General features: G+C 52.4%; 1 protein-coding gene across 2 annotated transcripts in view; it reads left to right on the top strand.

Annotated features, from left to right (window-relative positions):
* casr (calcium-sensing receptor) overlaps positions 1-23,152 on the top strand; it is a 212,351-nt gene that overhangs the window by 132,202 nt on the left and 56,997 nt on the right. For both annotated transcript variants that reach the window (XM_072513724.1, XM_072513723.1), the window contains one exon: positions 6,182-6,488. In XM_072513724.1, the coding sequence (XP_072369825.1) occupies positions 6,182-6,488 (307 nt within the window). The remainder of the gene's footprint in view (positions 1-6,181; positions 6,489-23,152) is intronic.

Here is a 23,152-nt window from a genome sequence, read left to right as displayed (position 1 = left end):
TAAAATTTATCATAAGCATTACAGGACATTTCGAATTGTCTTGACTGTACATTTCCGTCAGAGTTACACATTGCCTTGACTTTCTTCCATTCAATTTTGATAATATTATACACATGTCACTCTTTAAGTTTCAATTCTTTCTTAAATATTTACATTGTCACGTTTGTTTTATACATTGGAGTGTTGGTGGCCCAGACCGAGGGGGTCACTGTTACCCGCCCCTCGGTGTACATTTGCTGGAAAGACCTTACACAGTGGTCTTTCCCCATTGCGCCTTGGCGGCAGCTGCCCCAAACTTGAGTGCATCCCTCAGCACGTAGTCCTGGACCTTGGAATGTGCCAGTCTGCAACACTCGGTCAAGGACAATTCTTTGCACTGGAGGATCAGCAAGTTTCGGGCAGACCAAAGAGCGTCTTTCATCGAGTTGATAACCTTCCAGCAGCAGTTGATATTCGTCTCGGTGTGTGTCCCTGGAAACAGTCCGTAGAGCACAGAGTCCTGTGTCACAGAGCTGTTCGGGATGAACCTTGACAAATACCACTGCATCTCTCTCCAGACCTTCTTTGCAAAGGCACATTCCACAAGGAAGTGTGGGACCGTCTCATTTCCCCCACAGCCACTCCGAGGGCAGCGTTCATTGGCGCAGAGCCTTCGGGTGTGCATGAAGAATCTGACAGGTAGGGCCCTTCTCACCACCAGCCAAGCTAGGTCTTGGTGCTTGTTTGAAAGTTCTGGTGATGAGGCGTTCGAAAGGGATCTCCGGCAATGCCTTTTGCTCATTTAGTTAGCTGAACCTCCTGCGATGCACCCATTGCAGTGACGCCTGGTTGCAAGCATTCTCAAGGCCTTGCTGCCCATTTTTGCTCAGGCCCTTGCTCCTTCTTTGCCCTGTGCCAACCTGCGACAGACTCTCCTCCACCTCATCTTGCTGAAAGCCAATATAAAGGGCAGGGATACCTGGAGCCTGTATCACCTAGGATTCAGTGGCCCTGTGAATAAACTGAGCAAATTCCTTACGGCTTGCCTCCATCTCAGGGTCACTGAGCTATTGCTAATCCCTCTACCTGACTTCCATCTAGACGAGGCATCTCTACTCTTTAAAAAAAAAAATTTAGAGTACCCAATTCATTTTTTCCAATTAAGGGACAATTTAACGTGGCCAATCCACCTAGCCTGCACATCTTTTGGGGGGCGAAACCCACGCAAACACGGGGAGAATGTGCAAACTCCACACGGACAGTGACCCAGAGCCGGGATCGAACCTGGGACCTCGGCACCGTGAGGCAGCAGGGCTAACCCACTGCGCCACCGTGCTGCCCTGAGGCATCTCTACTCTACCCTTTCCAAGTGAAGGACATCCTGGAGGACCAGAGATAGGTGTTCCTCCCATTCATACATAACTGCACATGGACACATTGTTCTTTGACCAGAGTAACGAGAGCCATGTTCAAGAACTCACCCTCTGACACATGTCAGTTTTCCGCCACCATCCTCAAGATTCTATAGAGAGACCATTACCTTGGCAGCACAGAAAGACTAACCTTGTCAGCCATGACTATTCACACGTGAAGATGGAGTCGAAAGTTGGCTACTGTCCAGAAACCTTGCCCCTTGGAGGGATCCACCTCCCTCCCTTCATTTTAGCCTCTGATAGCAGCAGATGGTAAATCGTGCAGAATGAACGGTAGCTCCAGGCCTTGCCGCAATCTCGGTATTATGAGACCCTAAGTCAGGACTAAACCAGCTGCCATGTGGGTATCACCACAGAGAGGAGAACATGACTGAGATGCTTATCATCCAGTTGCCTCATAATTATTTGGGTGTCCATTTAGTCAGCCAACTGTGCTGACCTTGAACTCCACCAACAAAAAGATCCTTCTCCCACTTCAAGGAATCAGAGTTTTAAATTGACTGTGTTGTATTGTTATTACTGGAAAAATGGTGTGTGTTAGTTTTCATACTTGCTCCACTATCTTCTCCCCTTCCCTGTGACTCATCAACTTCCCTCCCCGATCACCCTTCCCCACCTAATGTCACCATTTTTCGCCACTCCATCACCCTGAACCCTATTACTATTTACCTCTACATGCCTTCCCGCTCCCTCAGAGCCTACACCGGTTACCATCCTCATGTTCACCTCATTCTGGGGTAGGTGGGACATCTACAAACGGGATGGTCTACACCTGGACCAGAGGGGTACCAATATCCTGGGGGGGAAATTTGCTAATGCTCTTCGGGAGGGTTTAAACTAACTCAGCAGGGGGTTGGGAACCTGAATTGTAGCTCCAGTATACAGGAGGTTGAGAGTAGTGAGGTCATGAATAAGGTTTCAAGGTTGCAGGCGTGTACCGGCAGGCAGGAAGGTGGTTTAAAGTGTGTCTACTTCAACGCCAGGAGCAACGGGAATAAGGTGGGTGAACTTGCAGCATGGGTTGGTACCTGGGACTTAGATGTTGTGGCCATTTCGCGGACATGGATAGAGCAGGGACAGGAATGGTTGTTGCAGGTTCCGGGGTATAGATATTTCAGTAAGCTCAGGGAAGGTGGTAAAAGAGGGGGAGGGGTGGCATTGTTAGCCAAGGACAGCATTACGGCGGCAGAAAGGGCGTTTGATGAGGACTCGTCTACTGAGGTAGTATAGGCTGAAGTTTCAAAACAGGAAAGGAGAGGTCACCCTGTTGGGAGTTTTCTATAGGCCTCCGAAAAGTTCCAGAGATGTAGAGGAAAGGATTGCAAAGATGATTCTGGATAGGAGCGAAAGTAACAGGGTAGTTGTTATGGGTGACTTTAACTTTCCAAATATTGACTGGAAACGCTATAGTTCGAGTACTTTAGATGTGTCCGTTTTTGTCCAATGTGTGCAGGAGGGTTGCCTGACATAGTATGTAGATAGACTAACAAGAGGAGAGGCCACATTGGATTTGGTACTGGGTAATGAACCAGGACAGGTGTTAGATTTGGAGGTAGGTGAACACTTTGGGCTTTAGATTCGTTTCATAGGTCGGCGCAACATCGAGGGCCGAAGGGCCTGTACTGCGCTGTAATGTTCTATGTTCTCTCAATTTGACCCCTCCTGTTATTCAAGTCACTTGTGGAGTCCGTGTGTGTGACACCCCCTATCAAACCTTCAGCTACCTGATTATCACCCTGGTCTATCACCCTGCCACCCAACCGTATCCCAATCCCTCCTGCAGCTGGGACTGTTTCCTTTGCTGTCTCCCTCAGTTCAACCCTGAAGACCCCATCGGCAACAGCACCAACCACACTCTCCAGCACCATTAATATCAAACTATCTTTGCCCATAAACCTCCCTCTCCCACCCAGACACAGGACCCCCAACAATGAAACTCCCTTCCCTCCATCCCACATCGCTGCACCCTCACGTTCCCTCAATGCCTCCGTTCATTCCATGGACACTCTTTTCCTTCACCGGACATTCTCTTCCTTCACCAGACATTCTCTTCCTTCCCCAGACATTCTCTTCCTTCCCCAGACATGGTCCCCCAATTCCAGCCTGTCTCCTGTGTCCAGTCTCCGCTCCATGCTGTCCCCAACCACCCTTTGTCTGCCTCCCATGTTCAGTTTTACAGCAGCTTGTCCTACTGGCACCCAATATTAGTCAAGAAGGCCAAAGTATCATCTACGCACCTCAAATTGTGAGAAGTCAAGCTCACTGTTGTAAAAGTGAACTTTCTAATTTCTCACGGGACGGGGAACTTAATTCCAGTGAGGAGGCCTTTTAATGAGCTTCCATGGCATGCTAAGGCATGAAAAATGACTTCCCGACATTATGTGTTGGGAAGCTTGACCCACCTTTAACCCACTTTTAAAGTCCTGAGAACAGAATTCTTACAGCTCATCCTGCTGCCGGGAATCTCATTTTTGGCCTCACTTCAAATTAATTTCCCCACCCACCAAACTTCCCCTGCTGGCGGGACCGGAAGATTCCACCCATAGAAACTGCTGTATCATCTATGCATAGCTCCAAGATATAAAATATACAAGAGTTACAGCCAAGGCCAAACAGGTGAATGGAAGTCCCATCCTTGAGTTAATGGCACCACATCAGAGCTGGCGTTTTTCACCTTCGAAATTAAATCAGTCAATAATTTCTTGAATCTAGGTAATTAATTTTGAGCAGAAACAATAGTTGCCCTGTGTAAATTATCCATCTCATGGCATCATTTCTGTGCTACCTTCCTCCATTATCATTGCCATTCTTGTTTGGTCCCATCAGCTAATTTCATGATTCCAAGCTTCTGAGTTAGGTCAATTATGTGAATCAGTGACAGTCGTCGTCCGAACATTGACCCCTGGTGGGTTCCCAATCAATGCTTCTCCTCACCCAGTCATAAATCCTCTCATGAATTGTTTTCCAACCTCCGTTCAGTTTCTTTTCCATTCCTAGGGCTTCCCACAAGTCCCCACAGCTCTGTATTGGACAAACAATTCTTCAGGTGGGACTTTGTGAAATGGCTTTTAGAGTTGTAAAACATTCCGCAGTCCACTTGGTATGTCCCTTCCTCAAAAAAGTTGAGAAGACTGGAAGGGCAAGATCTTCCCATCAAAGTCGACATTAGTGACTGCTTACCAAGTTATTACTGTATAGATAATCCTAAATGCTTATTTCTGATAATTGATTCGACCTTTTCAACAGCAGAAACTAGACTGTTGGTCTGTAGTTTAAAAATAAATTTATTTCATGGAATGTGAGCGTCACTGGCGAGGCCAGCCTGTGTTGTCCACACATGCCCTTGAGAAAGCCGTGGTGAGCTGCTTTCTTGAATTGCTGAAGTCCATATGTGGTGCAGGTACTCTCACAGTGCTGTTAGGGAGGGAGTTCCAGGATTTGATCCAGCGACCGAAGGGCCAGAATTATATTTCCAAGTCAGGATAGTGAGTGGCTTGGAGTGGAACTTGCAGGTGGTGGTGTTCCCTTGTAGCTGCTGCTTGTGCAGAGGTTGCTGGCTTGGAAGATGCTGTTTAAGTAGCTGCTACCTGTGTGTGTTTCCTCCTTCCAGTTTGAATAACACATTTGCCCATTTCCAATCCACCGGTGCCTCCTTGGTGTTAAATGGCTCTCTCCTAATGGTTGGCGGTGTCTGACTGATCTCTTTAGTCTCTCTCATCATGCTGGAAGAAACCTCCATGGATTTGTCTGCTGAAATCCTTTTGAGCCTGTCCTGAACTTCCCTCTCGTTTATATTAAAACATTTGAAACCCATTCACTATCCATTCAAATGGTGAATGTGTTTTCTGCAAGTGATACCTCCGAGTTAAGAGGAGGCGTGGACGGTGACAGCAGTTAATTCCTTTTAGCGGTGGTGGGGATTCCTTGCAACAGCTATTACCGTCTGCTGCAGATAATGGAGTGTGAGGAAAAAAGGAAATATTTTTGTTCATGGTTACAAGGAATGTAAAAATTTTCAGTTTCAAGCAAAATATTTCAGCTGACAAACTATATTTATTATTAAATGTTCCCTTTTTTGCAATCATAATTTCGAAGAAGATTATCCATTCTTAAACATAATGTATTAAAAAATGGCAGCCTTAGTTGGGCAGTGAGTGTACAAATGCACTTTGTATTACGGAAATATGCACATAGAAATTGTTTGTCAAGGTAGCGGGTCACTTCTGACGCAGGACCTTGTGGGTTCCGGTCACGGTGCTTAAGCAGTGAATAGCTAAGGTAAACACTCCAGAGTGCTGCACTATCAGAGGTACTACGTTTTGGAGCAAATGTTAAACCAAGGTCCCATCTGCCCTTTCAAGTCGATTTAAAAGATTTCAAGGCACTATTTTGGAGAATATCAGGGGAGTTCTCCTTTGTGGGGCCTTGCAATAGAGAAATTGGCTGCTGTGTTCCCTACATTCCAACAGGGACAACAATACTTCATTGGCTGTAAAGCACTTTGGGATGTCCTGATATTGTGAAAGGCGCTATATAAATACAAACCTTCTTATTTTCCGTTAAAATCAAAATGCTAGTAATTAAATTGTAAACAATTCCAAATTAAAGCAATGCCGCTGCTTATTTTTGCAATGGCGGAGTGTTGACTGAGGCACGTTTCCTTGTATCCAACTCAGTTACAGATTGAACAGCAGAAATGCAACAATGAGCATAACTGGCTAAAAAGGTGGATGAGGATATAATAAACAAGTTTAAATTATCATTAACAGGTACAACTTTAGAGGATTCCGTTGGTTGCAGGCAATGATATTTGCGATTGAAGAGATCAACAACAGCATGAAATTTCTGCCGAATATCACCCTCGGATACAGGATATTTGATACATGCAATACAGTGTCCAAAGGTCTGGAAGCAACACTAAGTTTTGTAGCCCAGAATAAAATAGACTCACTGAACTTGGACGAGTTCTGTAACTGCTCTGATTACATCCCATCAACCATAGCAGTTGTGGGGGCAACGGGATCTGGAATCTCAACTGCTGTAGCCAATCTGCTGGGTTTGTTTTACATTCCACAGGTCAGTGCATTTAGTGATGATGAACAAGATTCTGAGTATATGTACATTGTGTGAAACAAGTGTTTCTGTGTAATACAGCATGTGTATGTATGTATTTGTGAAGGAGACTACATTTCAGCTACACACAAACAGCCATCTCCTCGTGAATACCATGTTTTAACAGCTTGGAGCTTTTTAGTCAAATTAAAGTTCATCCTTTCTGTTCAACATGTAAAAACATAACCGATTAGAGCATTTTTGCATTAATATCAACAGCCTGACTTTGCGATTTTATTAGTTTTAGCAGCAACAGTGATTTTTGAACCTTTATCTCATCTATTCTGTTCTTTAAAAAATATATAGTTGCAATGCTATGTTTCTTTCTGATTATAGAGCAGAATGGTTGTGAAATAAATAATCAGGAAAGGTCTTTGAGGCCAAAGTAGTCATCACAGAATTATTACAGTGCAGAAGGAGGCCATTTGGCTCATTTGTGTCTGCACTGGCTCTCCAAACGAGCATCATGACTTCGTATCATTCCCCTGAGTATCTTTTCCCCGTACCCCTGCACATTGTTGCTATTCAAACATTTCTCTACTGCCCTTTTGAATGCCTCCAATGAGCCTGCCTCCACCACACTTACAAGCAGAATATTCCAGACCTGAACCATTCGCATTTGCTTCTTTTGAACCCTATGTCCTCTTATTCTTGATCCTTTTACAAGTGTGAACAGTTTCTCCCTATCTATCCTGTCCAGCCCCCTCACAATTTTGAACACCTTTTTCAAATCTCCTCTTAGCCTTCTTCTCTCCAAGGAGAATAGTCCCAACTTCTCCAATCTATCCTCATAACTGAAGTTTCTCATCCCAAGAACCGTTCTTGCAAACGTCTTCTGGGCTCTCTCCAATGCATTCACATCCTTCCAGAACTATACACAAAATTCCAGCTGAGGTCTAACTAGTGTCTTGTATAAGTTCAGCATGACTTCCTTGCCCTTGCACTCTATGCCCCTATTAATAAGGCCAAGGATACCATATGCTTTCTTAACTGCTGCCTCCAGCTGTCCTGTCTCCTTCAATGATCTCTGCTCAGGTTCCTCTGCTCCTGCATCCCTTTTCGAACTTTACCCCTTATTTTATATTGCCTCTCCTTGTTCTTCCTACTAAAATGCATTACCTCAGATTTATCCGTATTGAACTTCATCTGCCACCTATCTGCCCACTCCACGAATTGCTGGGTTGAATGATTTTATTTCATGCCTGAATTTTCAGATATTTCATGGATGTGGTGCAATGGCAGCTGTTGTAACTGTTTATTGAATTCCTACCTGGAAGCCTTGTTTCTACACTATACTCCCTGTAGGTATCAAAAAGGCAAGCGAGTCTAAATAACAATGGGGCCATTTTAATTTGATCGCACCCATTCTATACTATTATCCGAAGTTAAAATGGCCCTCAGTGATCCCAGGAGATGAGATCCTGTACAGGTTGGGAGTCAAGTGCTCATTCTTTTGAGTTGCAGAATGGATGCTAATGCAGCCTTATTACACAAGATAGGTTACTATCTCCATTAAATTATATGTACCAATTCTTAATATCTAATAATGATAATAATATGATGGCTCTAATAATTACATTCAGATTGCTACACAATTATCGGAATTCAGTGGTATTATTGGCACAGTAGTTGAAGGTGAGCGTGAGATGGTTGCTTTGGTTGGAGGCCATTTAGCATTGTATCTTGCTGATCATTGACTGTAGCAGTTCCATTTTTAATGGTGCTCAACCTCTGCTGACCACATTGGTGAGGTCACTGCTGTTCAGTAGTCGTAACAGCTTCCACTTAACATCTCATAGCAGTTACGACTTTGGTGACTCTTACTATGGATTTTTTTAAAGGTAGAAATATTGAATCCAGTACTGAGATATTGATTTATAGGGTATTATTCAGTTTCTTGCAGGTTCTCGAATCATTTGAAACTGTTTAACAGATAGTTGCGAATGAGATTATCTTATGCTTGAGGTGGTATCTATAAGTAAGTGTGGTAGTCACCACTAGCTGTATTATATGTATTACGGTAAGACTGCTGGCTCCGCCCAGTATGCGGCATATAAATGTGTGTGCTCGCCGGTGCTGCAGCCATTCTGTTCGCAGCTACAGGAGGCACAACATCTTTGCTCAATAAAGCCTCGATTATTCCACTACTCTCATCTTTGTAGTAATTGATAGTGCATCAATTTATTGAGCAAAGATTTAAAAACAATGGATCTTCGCATTAAGCCTGATCGCCTGCAGCTGAGCCCTCAAGCAGCCAATGCTACCTCTGCCTTTGACCACTGGCTAGCCTGCTTCGAAAGCTACCTTCAAACATCAGCTGAGGAACCCTCGGACACACAGAAGCTCCAAGTCCTTTATTCCCTGACATTTTTCTTCTCATCCGGGATGCACCCACTTACTCCGAAGCGATGGAGCTCCTGAAGGGACATTACCTTCGGCCAGTCAATCAACTCTACCCCAGGCACCTCCTGTCCACGAGACAGCAACTCCCAGGTGAGTCCCTAGACGATTTCTGGCATGCCCTGCACATCCTGGGTGGAACTCTGACTGCCAGGCAGTTTCGCCAGTCCAGCACACAGAACTTTTAATCCGAGATGCCTTCGTTACGGGCATGAGGTCTGCGCCTATTGGAAGGGGGTATGCTTGATCTTGCGGGAACCAGGCAGCTTGCAAACTCGTTAACAGTGGCCTCCTGTAACGTCCAGTCGTACGCCCCAGACCGCATGGCACACTCATGGGCATCTTGGACCCCATCAGCTACCGACTCCAGCTCACCGCAAGCCTGCTCCGCGCGGCGGCCAGCCAACCCTGGGATGCCCAAATGCTATTTTTGCGGGCAGAACAAACACCCCCGGCAGCGCTGCCCGGCGCAGAGCGCAACCTGCAATGGATGCGGAAAGAAGGGACACTTTGTTTCTGTGTGCCAGGCCTGGTCAGTTGCCGCTGTTTCTAGGCCCAGCATTCCTACACCCCCAACGTGCGACCCAGGGGCACCGCCATTTTCCACCTCGCAAGCCACATGTGGCCCACAGGCGCCACCATCTTCTTCCCCGCAGGCCATATGCGGCCCCTGGGCACCGCCATCTTTAATGCCACCCACCATGTGTGCCCCGTGGGCGCCGCCATCTTCGGCACCATTTTGGATGGGGCCTCAGGACCCCTGCTCGTCTGGAAACTCATCTGGCCGTTCATCACCTGCCACTACCCCCACCACCGCTGACCAGCCCGGGGCCTCCCAGCATCTGCCGCAGATCGCCTTGATCACCCTGGACCAGTCCCGGCCCCACAACCTCGCGACCGCAACGACAGCGGTGAAAATCGATGGGCACAAGAAGTCCTGCCTTTTTGACTCCGGGAGCATAGAGAGCTTCATCCACCCCACGACGGTAAGGCGCTGCTCCCTCGCGGTACACCCAGTTACCCAGAAAATCTCCCTGGCCTTCGGATCCCATTCCGTGGAAATCCGGGGGTACTGCATCGCGACCCTCACCGTCCAAGGCGTAGAGTTTATCAACTTCCGGCTCTACGTCCTCCCCACCTCTGCGCTGCCCTGTTACTTGGCCTGGATTGCAAACTTGTCGCCACCAGGAGCAGACGGTACAGTGCCCAGGACAGGACCTTCATCAGGTCGGAGGTCCAACGGCTCCTGCGGGAAGGCATCATTGAGGCCAGCAACAGCCCCTGGAGAGCCCAAGTGGTAGTAGTAAAGACTGGGGAGAAGCACAGGATGGTCATTGACTGCAGTCGGACCATCAATCGGTACACGCAGCAGGACGCTTACCCCCTCCCACGCATATCTGACACGGTCAATCAGATTGCACAGTATCGGGTTTTTTCCACAGTGGACCTGAAGTCCGCCTACCACCAGCTCCCCATCCGCCCGGAGGACCGCCAATACACTGCGTTCAAAGCAGATGTGGCCACCTCTGTCACTTCCTTAGGGTTCCCTTCGGCGTCACTAATGGGGTCTCGGTCTTCCAACATGAGATGGACCGAATGGTTGACCGGTACGGACTGCGGGCCACCTTCCCGTACCTAGACAACGTCACCATCTGCGGCCACGATCAGCAGGACCACAACGCTAACCTCCTAAAATTTCTCCAGACCGCCAAGCTCCTTAATCTCACGTACAATAAGGACAAATTTGTGTTCCGCAACAACCGCTTAACCATCCTTGGCTATGTCGTGGAAAATGGAGTTCTAGGGCCCGACTCCAACCGCATGCGCCCCCTCATGGAACTCCCCCTCCCCCACTGCCCCAAGGCACAGAAACTATGCCTGGGGTTTTTCTTCTACTATGCCCAATGGGTCCTGCACAATGCGGACAAGGCCCGCCCACTCATTCAGTCCACAGTTTTTCCCCTGGCGGCTGAGGCCCACCAGGCCTTCAACCGCATCAAGGCAGACATCGCCAAGGCCACGATGCACGCGGTCGATGAGTCCCTCCCCTTCCAGGTCGAGAGCGATGTATCTCAACCTGGCGGGCAGGCCCGTGGCCTTCTTTTCCCGCACCCTCCATGCCTCCGAAATTCGGCACTCCTCTGTCGAAAAGGAGGCCCAAGCCATTGTGGAAGCTGTGCGGCACTGGAGGCATTACCTGGCCGGCAGGAGGTTCACTCTCCCCACTGACCAACGGTCGGGAGCCTTCATGTTCATAATACACAGCGGGACAAGATCAAAAATGATAAGATCTTAAGGTGGAGGATCGAGCTCTCCACCTATAATTACGAGATTTTGTATCGCCCCGGGAAGCTCAACGAGCCCCCTGACGCCCTATCCCGCGGTACATGTGCCAGCGTACAAGTGGACCGACTCCGGGCTCTCCGCGACTGCCATTGCCACCCGGTTCTTCCATTCCATCAAGGCCCGCAACCTGCCCTCCTCCATTGAGGAGGTCAGGACTGTCATCAGAGGCTGCCAGGTCTGCGCAGAGTGCAAGCCGCACTTCTACCGGCCAGATCGAGCGCACCTGGTGAAGGCCTCCCGCCCCTTTGAACACCTCAGCATGGACTTCAAAGGGCCCCTCCCCTCCACCGACCGCAACACGTACTTTCTGAACGTGGTCGATGAGTACTCCCGGTTCCCTTTCGCTATCCCATGCCCCGATATGACTTCTGCCACAGTCATTAAAGCCCTCCCCAGTATCTTCACTCTGCTCGGTTTCTCCACCTACGTCCACAGCGATCGGGGATCCTCCTTGATGAGTGATGAGCTGCGTCAGTTCCTGCTCAGCAAGGACATTGCCTCGAGCAGGACGACCAGCTACAACCCCCGGGGAAACGGGCAGGTGGAGAGGGAGAATGGGACGGTCTGGAAGGCCGTCCTGCTGGCCCTGCGGTCTAAAAATCTCCCGGTCTCCCGCTGGCAGGAGGTCCTCCCCGACGCGCTCCACTCCATCAGATCGCTCCTCTGCACAGCGACTAACAAAACCCCCCAGGAACGTCTCTTTGCCTTCCCCAGGATGTCCACCTCCGGGGTCTCGCTCCCAACCTGGCTGACTGTTCCTGGACCCATCCTCCTTCAGAAGCATGTGCGGACCCATAAGTTGAACCCTTTGGTCGAAAGGGTCTACCTCCTACACGCGAACCCGCAGTACGCCTACGTGGCATACCCCGACGGGCGCCAGGACACAGTCTCCCTCCGGGACCTGGCACCCGCTGGATCCCCACCCACGGCCCCCGACCCGACCCCCCCCCACCCCCCCTTCCGATTGCATCATTCACCCCTGCGTCACTCACCCTCCCCCCAGCGAACCTCACCGCAGCCCCCGCCCCAGGAGGATCCGTCATCCCACTTGTTCCACTCAGGGGTGACGAAGACGAGGACAACACGCTCCCGGAGTCACAAGTGACCAAGTCGGCGCCCACATCACCACCAGGACTGAGGCGATCGCAGAGGAGGGTCAAGGCGCCCGACAGACTGAACTTGTAAAAAAAGTTTTTCATCACCCCCGCCGGACTCTTTTTTAACAGGGGGTGAATGTGGTAGTCACCACTAGCAGTATTATATGTATTACGGTAAGACAGGTATAGTAGAGGTACATGGGTAAATCCCTGCCTGCTGGCTCCGCCCAGTAGGCGGTGTATAAATGTGTGTGCTCGCCGGTGCTGCAGCCATTCTGGTTCCAGCTACAGGAGGCACCACATCTTTGCTCAATATTCCACTACTCTCGTCTTTGTGGTAATTGATAGTGCATCAGTAAGACTTCACTTTTTTTGTTGCATATGCTTTCATGAATCTTTTAACCATCCTAGATATCAATTCTCAGTATAGTGCACTAACTAGGTAATCCCTAAGAGTTACTGTTCAGCTGAGCACACTATTCCATTGAAAAGATCGATAATCAAGTTTCAGTGATCATCCCAAAGCAAGCAGGCCATTTCACAAAGATAGCAGAACCAATTGAAAGCCTGCGGGGGATACCAGAGCTCCTTGAGTGTTTGAAATTTAAAGAAGAAAATCATGGAAATATTCAGCAGGCCTGGTAGCATCTGTGGAGAGATAAACAGAGTTTAAATTTCAGGCCGAAAACCTTTAATCATAACCCAGAACTACAAAAGATCATTGATTTGAAACATTTAGCTAGGATTTTACTGTTGGTCCAGAGGCCCTGATGTGGGGAGGAAATGTCTGTCACTGGCACACACGGGAGGATGGTGGGGAATCCCCTGCATTTTCTGGTGGTTTCCAATTAAGTGGCTGCTGTCCTAATAAGGACAGTGGCCTTTTCCTGAGAGTTGCCGGCCAATCCAAAATATGGCAGCTTAGCAGCGACACCAGGGGCGGTGGTTGCTGCTGAGGCAGGCAGGTTGACTGGGAGCTGTATCAGGGAGCTGAAGACAAAATTTCAAAGCACAGTCAGTGTGGACAACAGCTTACAGTCACCACAACAGGAAAAGTAGAGACATACAGACAGTCATATGGACATTTCGGGGGTATGAAGGAGCTTCATAAGCAGTGGGGTGTGAAGTGGGGGTTCCTGGAAGAGGGGGTGGGCCTGAAATGGGGTGGGGGGCTTGAAAGAGGGAAGCCTCAGCGATCCCATAGGGGTGTGTGCTCATTTGGGTGGGGGGGGGGGGGGGCGTAATGAGCATGTCTGCAGAGGGTGACACTGTGGACGGGGGTGTGGCCGACCCTCAAACTCACTGAGAGATCATAGATTATCATAGAATTTACAGTGCAGAAGGAGGCCATTCGGCCCATCAAGTCTGCACCGGCTCTTGGAAAGAGCACCCTACCCAAGGTCAACACCTCCACCCTATCCCCATAACCCAGTAACCCCACCCAACACTAAGGGCAATTTTGGACACTAAGGGCAATTTTGGACACTAAGGGCAATTTATCATGACCAATCCACCTAATCTGCACATCTTTGGACTGTGGGAGGAAACCGGAGCGCCCGGAGGAAACCCACGCACACACGGGGAGGATATGCAGACTCCTCACAGACTGTGACCCAAGCCGGAATCGAACCTGGGACCCTGGAGCTGTGAAGCAATTGTGCTATCCACAATGCTACCATGCACTCTTTCAAAATGGTACCCCAATCTCTGAGGATCCGGTTTCTCCGGGGTGTTCAGCTTCCCACTGATTAAAAAAGTGTTGGCTAGACCAGGAAGAAACTTCCCATGACCCCAAAAAACAACCGAGGACCTGATTTTCCGACCTCGTTGCGCTCTCGCTCGAGTGAAACGAGGCCGGTAAATAACGGGAGAGGCCGAAAACGAGAACCGCCTCAGGCGCCAAAAAGTTTGTGATGGAACCAGCCCGCTCCTGTGAGCAAAATCGGGATCTCGCCGTAGCGTGGCGAGAAACCAATTATCACCACTTTAGTCCTATTTCCACAAAATTAACGAGAGCCACCCCATATCCAACGGCCTCCCATCATTCAGCAGCCTCCCCAGCAAGGGCTCACGCTGGCGCTGATTAGTACTCCTTTTGAAAAACGTGAACCTAGCAGAAGGGCTTCTGTGGGGAGCTGAAGAGGTGAGTAGCCTCACAGGCAAAGAGCCGGAGGCGCTGGGCTTGCCACCTCAATGCTCGGTGAAGGGTGAGGGTCCCTCGGCTGGGAGGAGGAAGACCCTCCGTAAGGGTGGGCCGCCATGGGAGGGTGGGGGGAGGCACTGGGGGGGTCAAGCGGAGGGCAACCGCACGTGGCACCACCATGCCAACTCCTGGATTGTGTGTACCCGTTCCGGGGGCAATCACGGGGAGGGGACCAGGTCCAGGTGATGTTATGAGCGTGTGTCTGGGGTAGAGTCTGGGGTCCAGTGAGTGGAGTCCGCTGCAGCCGGGTGTGCGTGGGCAGTACATTCCGGGTTGGGGGGAGGAGAGGGAACAACAGGGGAATGGAGGGTCCTGGGGTGGGAGCAACCACTGTCAGTCAGTCTAACATCCTCGCCAATGCCTTCCAGATATTGAACGCTATGGCAGGGATATTGGACCCAGAATTTTCCCTAGTGGTGCCGCTGGTAGCGCAGATAGCCAAACATCGGAGACAGCGGCAGCAGCGTCAACAGATGCTCGAAGCGACGGACCATGTGCCGGATCCCACCCCACACCCTGAGGACCCGGCCACCCATCAGACCAGGGAGGGACCCAGAGGGAAGTCCCGCAATGGCCCAGGGTGTACAGGTGCCGCTGGTCATTTGAACAGATGACGGACAGCATGTGCCGCAGGAGGCTCCGCCTCAACAAGGAGATGGTGTGACACCTGTGCCATGTCCTCGCGGACTTGGCACCACAAAGAGAAGGACACCCGCTCCAGACGGCTGTCAAGGTCACCGCAGCTCTGAACTTTTACACAGGGCTCGAGCGGGGACCTGTGTGGTATCTCACAGGCCACAGCCCACAGGTGCATCCGAGAGGTCATGGATGCCCTGTATGCCCAGGCGGAAAACTACATCATCTTTGACATGGACCAAGCGCAGCCAGATGCCCGGGCAGCAGGTTTCTCTGCCGTCGCCGGGATGCCCCAAGTCCAGGGGGTAATAGATGCCACGCATGTTGCCCTGTGCTCACCGAGCCATCTGGGGTTGCCCTATATTAACAGAAATAGGTTTCACTCGTTGAACGTACAGCTTACGTGCGACCACCAGATGAAGATAATGCACTCTTCCCAGGGAGTGTCCACGACAGCTACGTCCTGGGGCAGTTGTGAGGCACGATCAATTGAACAAAGATTAGGGTTGGATACAACTGAGGCTTTATTGCTCTAAGATGTGTGGCCTCCCACAGCAGCTGGCGAAATGGCTGCTGAATGGAGGACACACATATTTATACTCTGTCTACTGGGCGGAGCCAGCAGGCAGGGACTACCGGCGAACCTGTAGTACAGATCCTACCATACAGTACCTAATAGAGGTGCAACAGTGAATGTTTACTACATTCACCTCCTGTTAAAATTGAGTCCGGCGGGGATGGTGGAGAACTATGTACAGCAATGAATTTATATTTACAATATATGATCAGAAAAAAAATGTCTTTTGAAGTCCGGTGCCAGTTAGAGATTTAACTGGTCTGGTGCCTTGATGTTCCGCTGGGAGCGACGTAGTGGTGGCGGCGATGTCGATGCTGGCCTGATGTTCGGTGACTCCGGGAGCGTGCCAAAATCCTCTTCATCCTCGGGCGTGGGCAGGGGCAGGACGGATGGTCCTGGTGGGGTTAACGCTGGGAGCGCCGGGGGAGGGGAGGGTGGCGCCGGGCCGGAGGGGTGTGTGTGTGTGGAACCTGCTGGTGCCAGATCCCTGAGGGAGACAGTATCCTGGCCGCCGTCGGGGTACGCCACGTAGGCATACTGGGGGTTGGCATGGAGCAATTGTACCCTTTCCACCAATGAGTCCACCTTGTGGAGGCGGACGTGCCTACGGAGCAGGACTGGTCCTGGAGCTGCGAGCCAAGTCGTGAGCGACACCCCGGATGTGGACTTCCTGGGGAAGGCAAAAAGACATTCATGGGGTGTGTTGTTAATGGCGGTGCACAGCAGTGACCGAATGGAGAGGAGTGCATCAGTGAGGACCTCCTGCCAGCGAGAGGCTGGGAGGTTCCTGGACCGTAGGGCCAGTTGGACGACCCTCCATACCGTCCCGTTCTCCTTCTCTACCTGCCCGTTTCCCCGGGGGTTATAGCTGGTTGCCCTGCTGGAGGCGGTACCCCTGCTGAGCAGGAACTGACGCAGCTCATCGCTCATGAATGAGGATCCCCTGTCACTGTGAATATAAGCGGGGAAACCGAACAGAGCGAAGATAGTGTTTAGGGCTTTGATGACAGTGGCAGACATCATGTCGGGGCATGGGATGGCGAAGGGGAACCTGGAATACTCATCAACCACACTGAGAATATATGTGTTGCGGTCGGTGGAGGGGAGGGGCCCTTTGAAATCCACGCTGAGGCGTTCAAAGGGGCGGGAGGCCTTCACCAGGCGCGCACAGTCTGGCTGGTAGAAGCGCGGCTTGCACTCCGCACAGACCTGGCAGTCCCTGGTGATTGTCCGTACTTCCTCGACAGAGTAGGGCAGGTTGCGGGCCTTTATGAAATGGTACAACTGTGTGACTCCCGGGTGACAAAGGCTGTCATGCAGGGTCCGGAGTCGGTCTATTTGTGCGCTGGCACATGTACCTCGGGATAGGGCATCTGGGGGCTCGCTGAGCTTGCTGGGGCGATACAAGATCTCGTAGTTGCAGGTGGAGAGCTCGATCCTCCGCCACAAGATTTTAGCGTTTTTGATCTTGCCCCGCTGTGTGTTATTGAACGTGAAGGCTACCGACCGTTGGTCAGTGAGGAGAGTGAATCTCCTGCCGACCACGTAATGCCTCCAATGCCGCACAGCTTCAACGATAGCTTGGGCCTCTTTTTCGACGGATGAGTGCCGACTTTCTGAGGTATGAAGGATGTGGGAAAAGAATGCCACGGGTCTGCCTGCCTGATTGAGGGTGGCGGCTAGGGTGTCTTCCGATGCGTCGCTCTATACTTGAAAGGGGAATGTCTCGTCTGCTGCGTGCATCCCTGCCTTGGCGATATCGGCTCTGATACGGGCGAAGGCCTGTTGTGCCTCGGCCATCAGGGGAAAATGGGTGGACTGAATGAGTGGGCGGGCCTTGTCCGCATAATTGGGACCCACTGAGCGTAGTACGAGAAGAACCCCAGGCAGCATTTGAGGGCCTTGGGACAGTGGGGGAAGGGAAGCTCCATGAGGGGACGCATGCAGTCGGGATCGGGCCCCAGAACTCTGTTCTGGACCACATAGCTGAGGACGGCTAAGCGGGTCGTGCTAAGCACACACTTCTCCCTGTTGTAGGTGAGGTTGAGGAGAGTGGCGGTGTGGAGAAATTTGGCAAGGTTGGTATCGTGGTCCTGCTGATCATGGCCGCAGATGGTGACGTTGTCTCGGTACAGGAAGGTGGCCCGCAAACCGTACCGGTCGACCATTCGGTCCATCTCCCTTTGGAAGACCGAGACCCCGTGAGTCCTTTTGGAAGACCGAGACGCCGAAGGGAACCCTGAGGAAGTGATAGAGACGACCGTCCGCCTCGAAGGCGGTGTATGGACGGTCCGATTTACGAATGGGGAGCTGGTGGTCGGCGGATTTGAGGTCTATCATTGAGAAGACCCGGTACTGTGCAATCTGATTGACCATGTCAGATATGCAGGGGAGGGGGTACGCGTCGAGCTGCGTGTACCGATTGATGGTCTGGCTGTAGTCCACGACCATTCTGTGTTTCTCCCCAGTTTTAACGACTACCACTTGGGCTCTCCAGGGGCTGTTGCTGGCCTCGATAATGCCCTCCCGAAGCAGCCGCTGGACCTCGGACCTGATGAAGATCCTGTCCTGGGTGCTGTACCGTCTGCTCCTGGTAACGACGGGTTTGCAATCCGGGGTTAGATTGGCGAAGAGGGAAAGCGGATCAACCTTTAGGGTCGCACACAGTGAGGGGTGGTAGGGGCCCACCGAATTGGAGGGTTAGGCTCTGGAGGTTACACTGGAAGTCCAGGCCGAGTAGTAGGCGGTTAAGGAGGACGTAGAGGCGGAAGCCGCTGAATTCTACCCCTTGGACTGTGAGTGTGACCGTGCAGAACCACCGGATCGCAAAGGAATGGGATCGGGAGACCAGGGAAATTCTTTGGTTGGCGGGGTGTACCGCGAGGGAGCAGCGCCTTACCATATCCGGGTGTATGAAGCTTTCGGTGCTCCCGGAGTCCAGCAGGCAAGAGGTCACATGGCCGTTGATTTTCACACAGGTCGATGCGGTGGCCAGGTTGTGCAGACGAGACTGGTCGATCATCACTGAGGCGAGTCGTGGTTGGTCGTTGCTGACGTCGGATGATGGGGAGCCTGGGGGTCCAGGTCCTGGAATGCTGTTGGTGTTCATGTACCGTGGGGGAGACAAGATGGCGGCGCCTGAAGATCCTGTAGGGGACAAAATGGCGGCCGCACATTGCAGGGGTTGGACAAGATGGCGGCGCCCATGGGCCACACGTGGACTGAGGAGAAAAGATGGCGGCACCCACTGGCCACGTGTGTCCAGAGAGGTGAAGATGGCGGCGCCCACTGGCTGCGTGTGGTCCGGGGAGGTGAAGATGGTGGCGCCCACTGGCCGCGCGTGGTCCAGGGAGATGAAGATTGCGGCACCCATTGTGTGTAGGCTAGGGGGGTGGGGGCGATAGCGGCGACTGCGCGGGCCTGGCACACCGCGGCGAAGTGCCACTTTTTGCCGCAAGCCTTGCAATGGGTAGCACGGGCTGGGCAGCGTTGGCGAGGGGGCTTCTGCTGGCAGCAGAAGTAACATCGGAGACCCCCGGGGTGCGCGGGCTGGCGTGTGGCGCAGGCGTACTGGCTGGGTAAGGCCCCCGCTGGGGCGGCAGTCTGTGGGGTCCACGAAGGGTAGGAGGGGTGAGCCGCATGGCTGGTGGGGTTGGCCTGAAAGTTACATGAGGCAACCGTCATGGAGAGTGCTAGCTTCTTTGTTTCAGCTAGGTCGAGCGTGGTCCCTTCTAACAGTCTTTGTTGTGTGAGGTCCGACCCAATCCCCGTTATGAACGCGTCCCGCATAATAAGGTTGGAATGTTCGGTGGCCGTATCGGCCTGACAGTCACAGTCCTGGACGAGTGGGATTAGGGCCCGCCAGAAGTCTTCTATGGACTCACCAGGGTGTTGAGAGTGAGTGGCGAGTACGTGCCTGGTGAAGAGCGTGGTCGTTTTCTGTGTGTAGTTTTCTTTGAGCAGCGCCATGGCGTCGGCGTAGTTCGGGGCGTCCTGGGTCAGGGGAAACACGTTGGAGCTCAACCTTGAGTACAGGATCTGTATCGTCTGAGCCTCCGGAACAGGGGTGGTCGGTGAGTTGATATACGCCTCGAAGCAAGCTAGCCAGTGATTGAAGTCCTTTTTGGCGTCGCTTGATTGTGGATCCAGCTGCAGGCGATCTGGTTTGATTCGGAGGTCCATCTTTTAGAAAATCTTAGAGCAATAAATTGAGGCACGATCAATTGAACAAAGACTAGGGTTGGATACAACTGAGGCTTTATTGCTGTAAGATGTGTGGCCTCCCACAGCAGCTGGCAAAATGGCTAATGAATGGAGGACACGCATATTTATACTCCACCTACTGGGCGGAGCCAGCAGGCAGGGACTACCGGCGAACCTGTAGTACAGGCCCTACCTTACATCACCTAATACAGGTGCAACAGTGGTTTACCACAAGTTGGTCATCCCCGGCCTCTTCGAGGACCACCACAGGATTGGCGATTGGCTCTTAGGGATAAGGGCTACCCACAGAGGATCTGGCTAATGCCGCCAGTATGGAGACCAGAGACCGAAGCGGAGGCCCGGTACAACGAGGCTCAAGTGGCCACCTGGGCTGTGATTGAGCGGTGCATCGGACTCCTCAAGGTGCGGTTTCAATGCCTCGACCGCTCTGGTCGTGCCCTGCAGTACACCCCCTGAAGGGTCGCCCGCTTTGTGGTAGTCTGCTGTGCCCTTCACAACCTCTCACAGCAGCGGGGTGACGAGCTGGAGGTTGGTGATGAGGAACACGTGGCCACCTCCAAGGAGGAGGATGAGGACGAAGACAAGGATGATGAGGTGGCGCCGGAGCAGAAGAGGCTGGAGAACGAGGTCAGGGAGAAACCGAAGGGCCAGCAGAGGCTGTAGAACAGGCGGTAGCAGCAAGGGTCCGGCAAGCACAGAGGGCCAGTGAAGTCCTCATACCCACTTCACACAGGACGTGGCCTGGTTTGTCAACCCCACCCCCCCTCCCAACCCCACTCCCATTTCTCACCCTCCCAGGGTGTGTGTCACATCACTCCAGGGTGCTGGGACTGTGTCGGCACTGTCAGCGGGTCACTGTTGAGGACAGGGGGATGATGATAACCCGCAGAGCGCTTAGCGCCAGTGCTCCTCAATCTATGTGTGATGAACGGTTACTGCCTTATCATCATGTAAGGTGATGTCCCCTTTAAGACCAGGCTTGGAACCCTGGGGACTCCGCCTCTGGTTCCGCCCATCTGGGAGCCATACATAAAGGCCTGCCTCATGGTCTGTATAGCAGTCAGCTCTCGTCCAAATCTGTAGCACAGTTATTAGCCTAATAAAGCCTTCTTTACAGTTTAATCTCTAAGCATCATTATTGAGGGTACCTCAATTTATTAGGCTAAACTAGATTCAGGATGGACGCAGGCCTAAAACCAGAGAAGCTCAATCTGGAAGCACGAACGCCGGAGGCAAAGGAAATTTTTAAATACTGGCTGCGGTGCTTCGAGGCCTACCTGGACTCCGCGGAGACTCCCATCCTGGGGTCACGCAAGCTGCGTCTACTCCACGCCCGGGTGAGTCACAGAATCTCCGCCACGCTCGAAAAGGCGACGAGTTATGAGGAAGCAATTGAGTTGCTCCGCAAGCGGTTTGTCAAACCCGTCAATGAGGTGCACGCCCGGCATCTGCTCTCTACCTGCCGGCAGCGCTCGGGGGAATCGCTCGACGAGTTTGTTGAGAAGCTCACCGCGCTGGCCAGGGACTGTGACCATCAGGATGTGACAGGGGAAGTCCATATGAACCTGCACATCAGAGATTCTTTCGTGTTCGGCATCTGCTCGACCTACATCCGGCAGCGACTGCTCGAAAACGGGGCAAAAGACCTCCAGGAGACGCTAACGCTCGCCTCCTCGCTGGAGGTGGCCCGACGTAACTTGGGTACGTACCCCGCGGACTCTGCCAGCCCCCCCCGGACTTCCTCAGACTCGCCCGTATTACAGGCCTGCGCCACGCGACCCGCTCACCATGGGGGCACACCTTGCTACTTCTGCGGGCAGGGCCAGCACCCACGCCCACGCTGCCCAGCCCGCTCCGCGATCTGCAGCGACTGCGGGAAGAAAGGGCACTTTGCGAGGGTCTGCCTGGCCAGACCCGGGGGCCAGAAAAACAAAGAACAGCCGGCCCGAAAATCACGCTCTCAGGCCCGCAGGCCTCGCAATGCTCTCTACCTGCCGGCAGCGCTCGGGGGAATCGCTCGACGAGTTTGTTGAGAAACTCACCGCGCTGGCCAGGGACTGTGACCATCAGGATGTGACAGGGGAAGTCCATATGAACCTGCACATCAGAGATTCTTTCGTGTCCGGCATCCGCTCGACCTACATCCGGCAGCGACTGCTCGAAAACGGGGCAAAAGACCTCCAGGAGACGCTAACGCTCGCCTCCTCGCTGGAGGTGGCCCGACGTAACTTGGGTACGTACCCCGCGGACTCTGCCAGCCCCCCCCGACTTCCTCAGACTCGCCCGTATTACAGGCCTGCGCCACGCGACCCGCTCACCATGGGGGCACACCTTGCTACTTCTGCGGGCAGGGCCAGCACCCACACCCACGCTGCCCAGCCCGCTCCGCGATCTGCAGCGACTGCGGGAAGAAAGGGCACTTTGCGAGGGTCTGCCTGGCCAGACCCGGGGGCCAGAAAAACAAAGAACAGCCGGCCCGAAAATCACGCTCTCAGGCCCGCAGGCCTCGCAATGCTGCTGCGCACCGACCCGACACGTCCTCTTCTGACGCGTCATCAGCCTCGTGCGAATCATGGGAGCGGCCATCTGGTCGGCGGCCATCTTCTCGACCCGACACGTGCGACCAACGGCAGCGGCCATTTTACGACTCCGACTACCCGCGACTGGGTGCGATCACCCTCGATCAAACTCGGCCAAAACACCTGCAGAACTCCATGATGCAGGTCCAGGTCAACGGGCACGACACTGCATGCCTCTTCGACTCCGGGAACACGGAGAGCTTTATCCACCCTGAAACGGTAAGGCGCTGCTCCCTACGCACCCATCCCACATCCCAAACCACATCTGGGTCCCACTCGGTACAAATCACGGGGTACTGTATTGCGGATCTCTCGATCCAGGGTGCCAAATACACCCGTTTCAAATTTCATATCCTCCCTCACCTCTGTGCCCCCCTGCTGCTCGGACTGGATTTCCAGTGCAGCCACCGAAGCCTGACACTGATGTTCGGCGGACCCTTGCCCCCCCTCACGGTGTGCTGCCTTGCGACACTGAAAGTCGCACCCCCCTCGCTATTCGCTAACCTCACTCCCGACTGTAAGCCCGTCGCCACCAGGAGCCGGCGCTACAGTGCCCAAGATATGGC

Source organism: Scyliorhinus torazame, chromosome 8 (genome assembly GCF_047496885.1).
Source record: "Scyliorhinus torazame isolate Kashiwa2021f chromosome 8, sScyTor2.1, whole genome shotgun sequence".
NCBI lineage: Eukaryota > Metazoa > Chordata > Chondrichthyes > Carcharhiniformes > Scyliorhinidae > Scyliorhinus > Scyliorhinus torazame.
The sequence above is the reverse complement of the archived record's forward strand: the minus strand, read 5'-3'. Positions and strand labels throughout refer to the sequence as shown.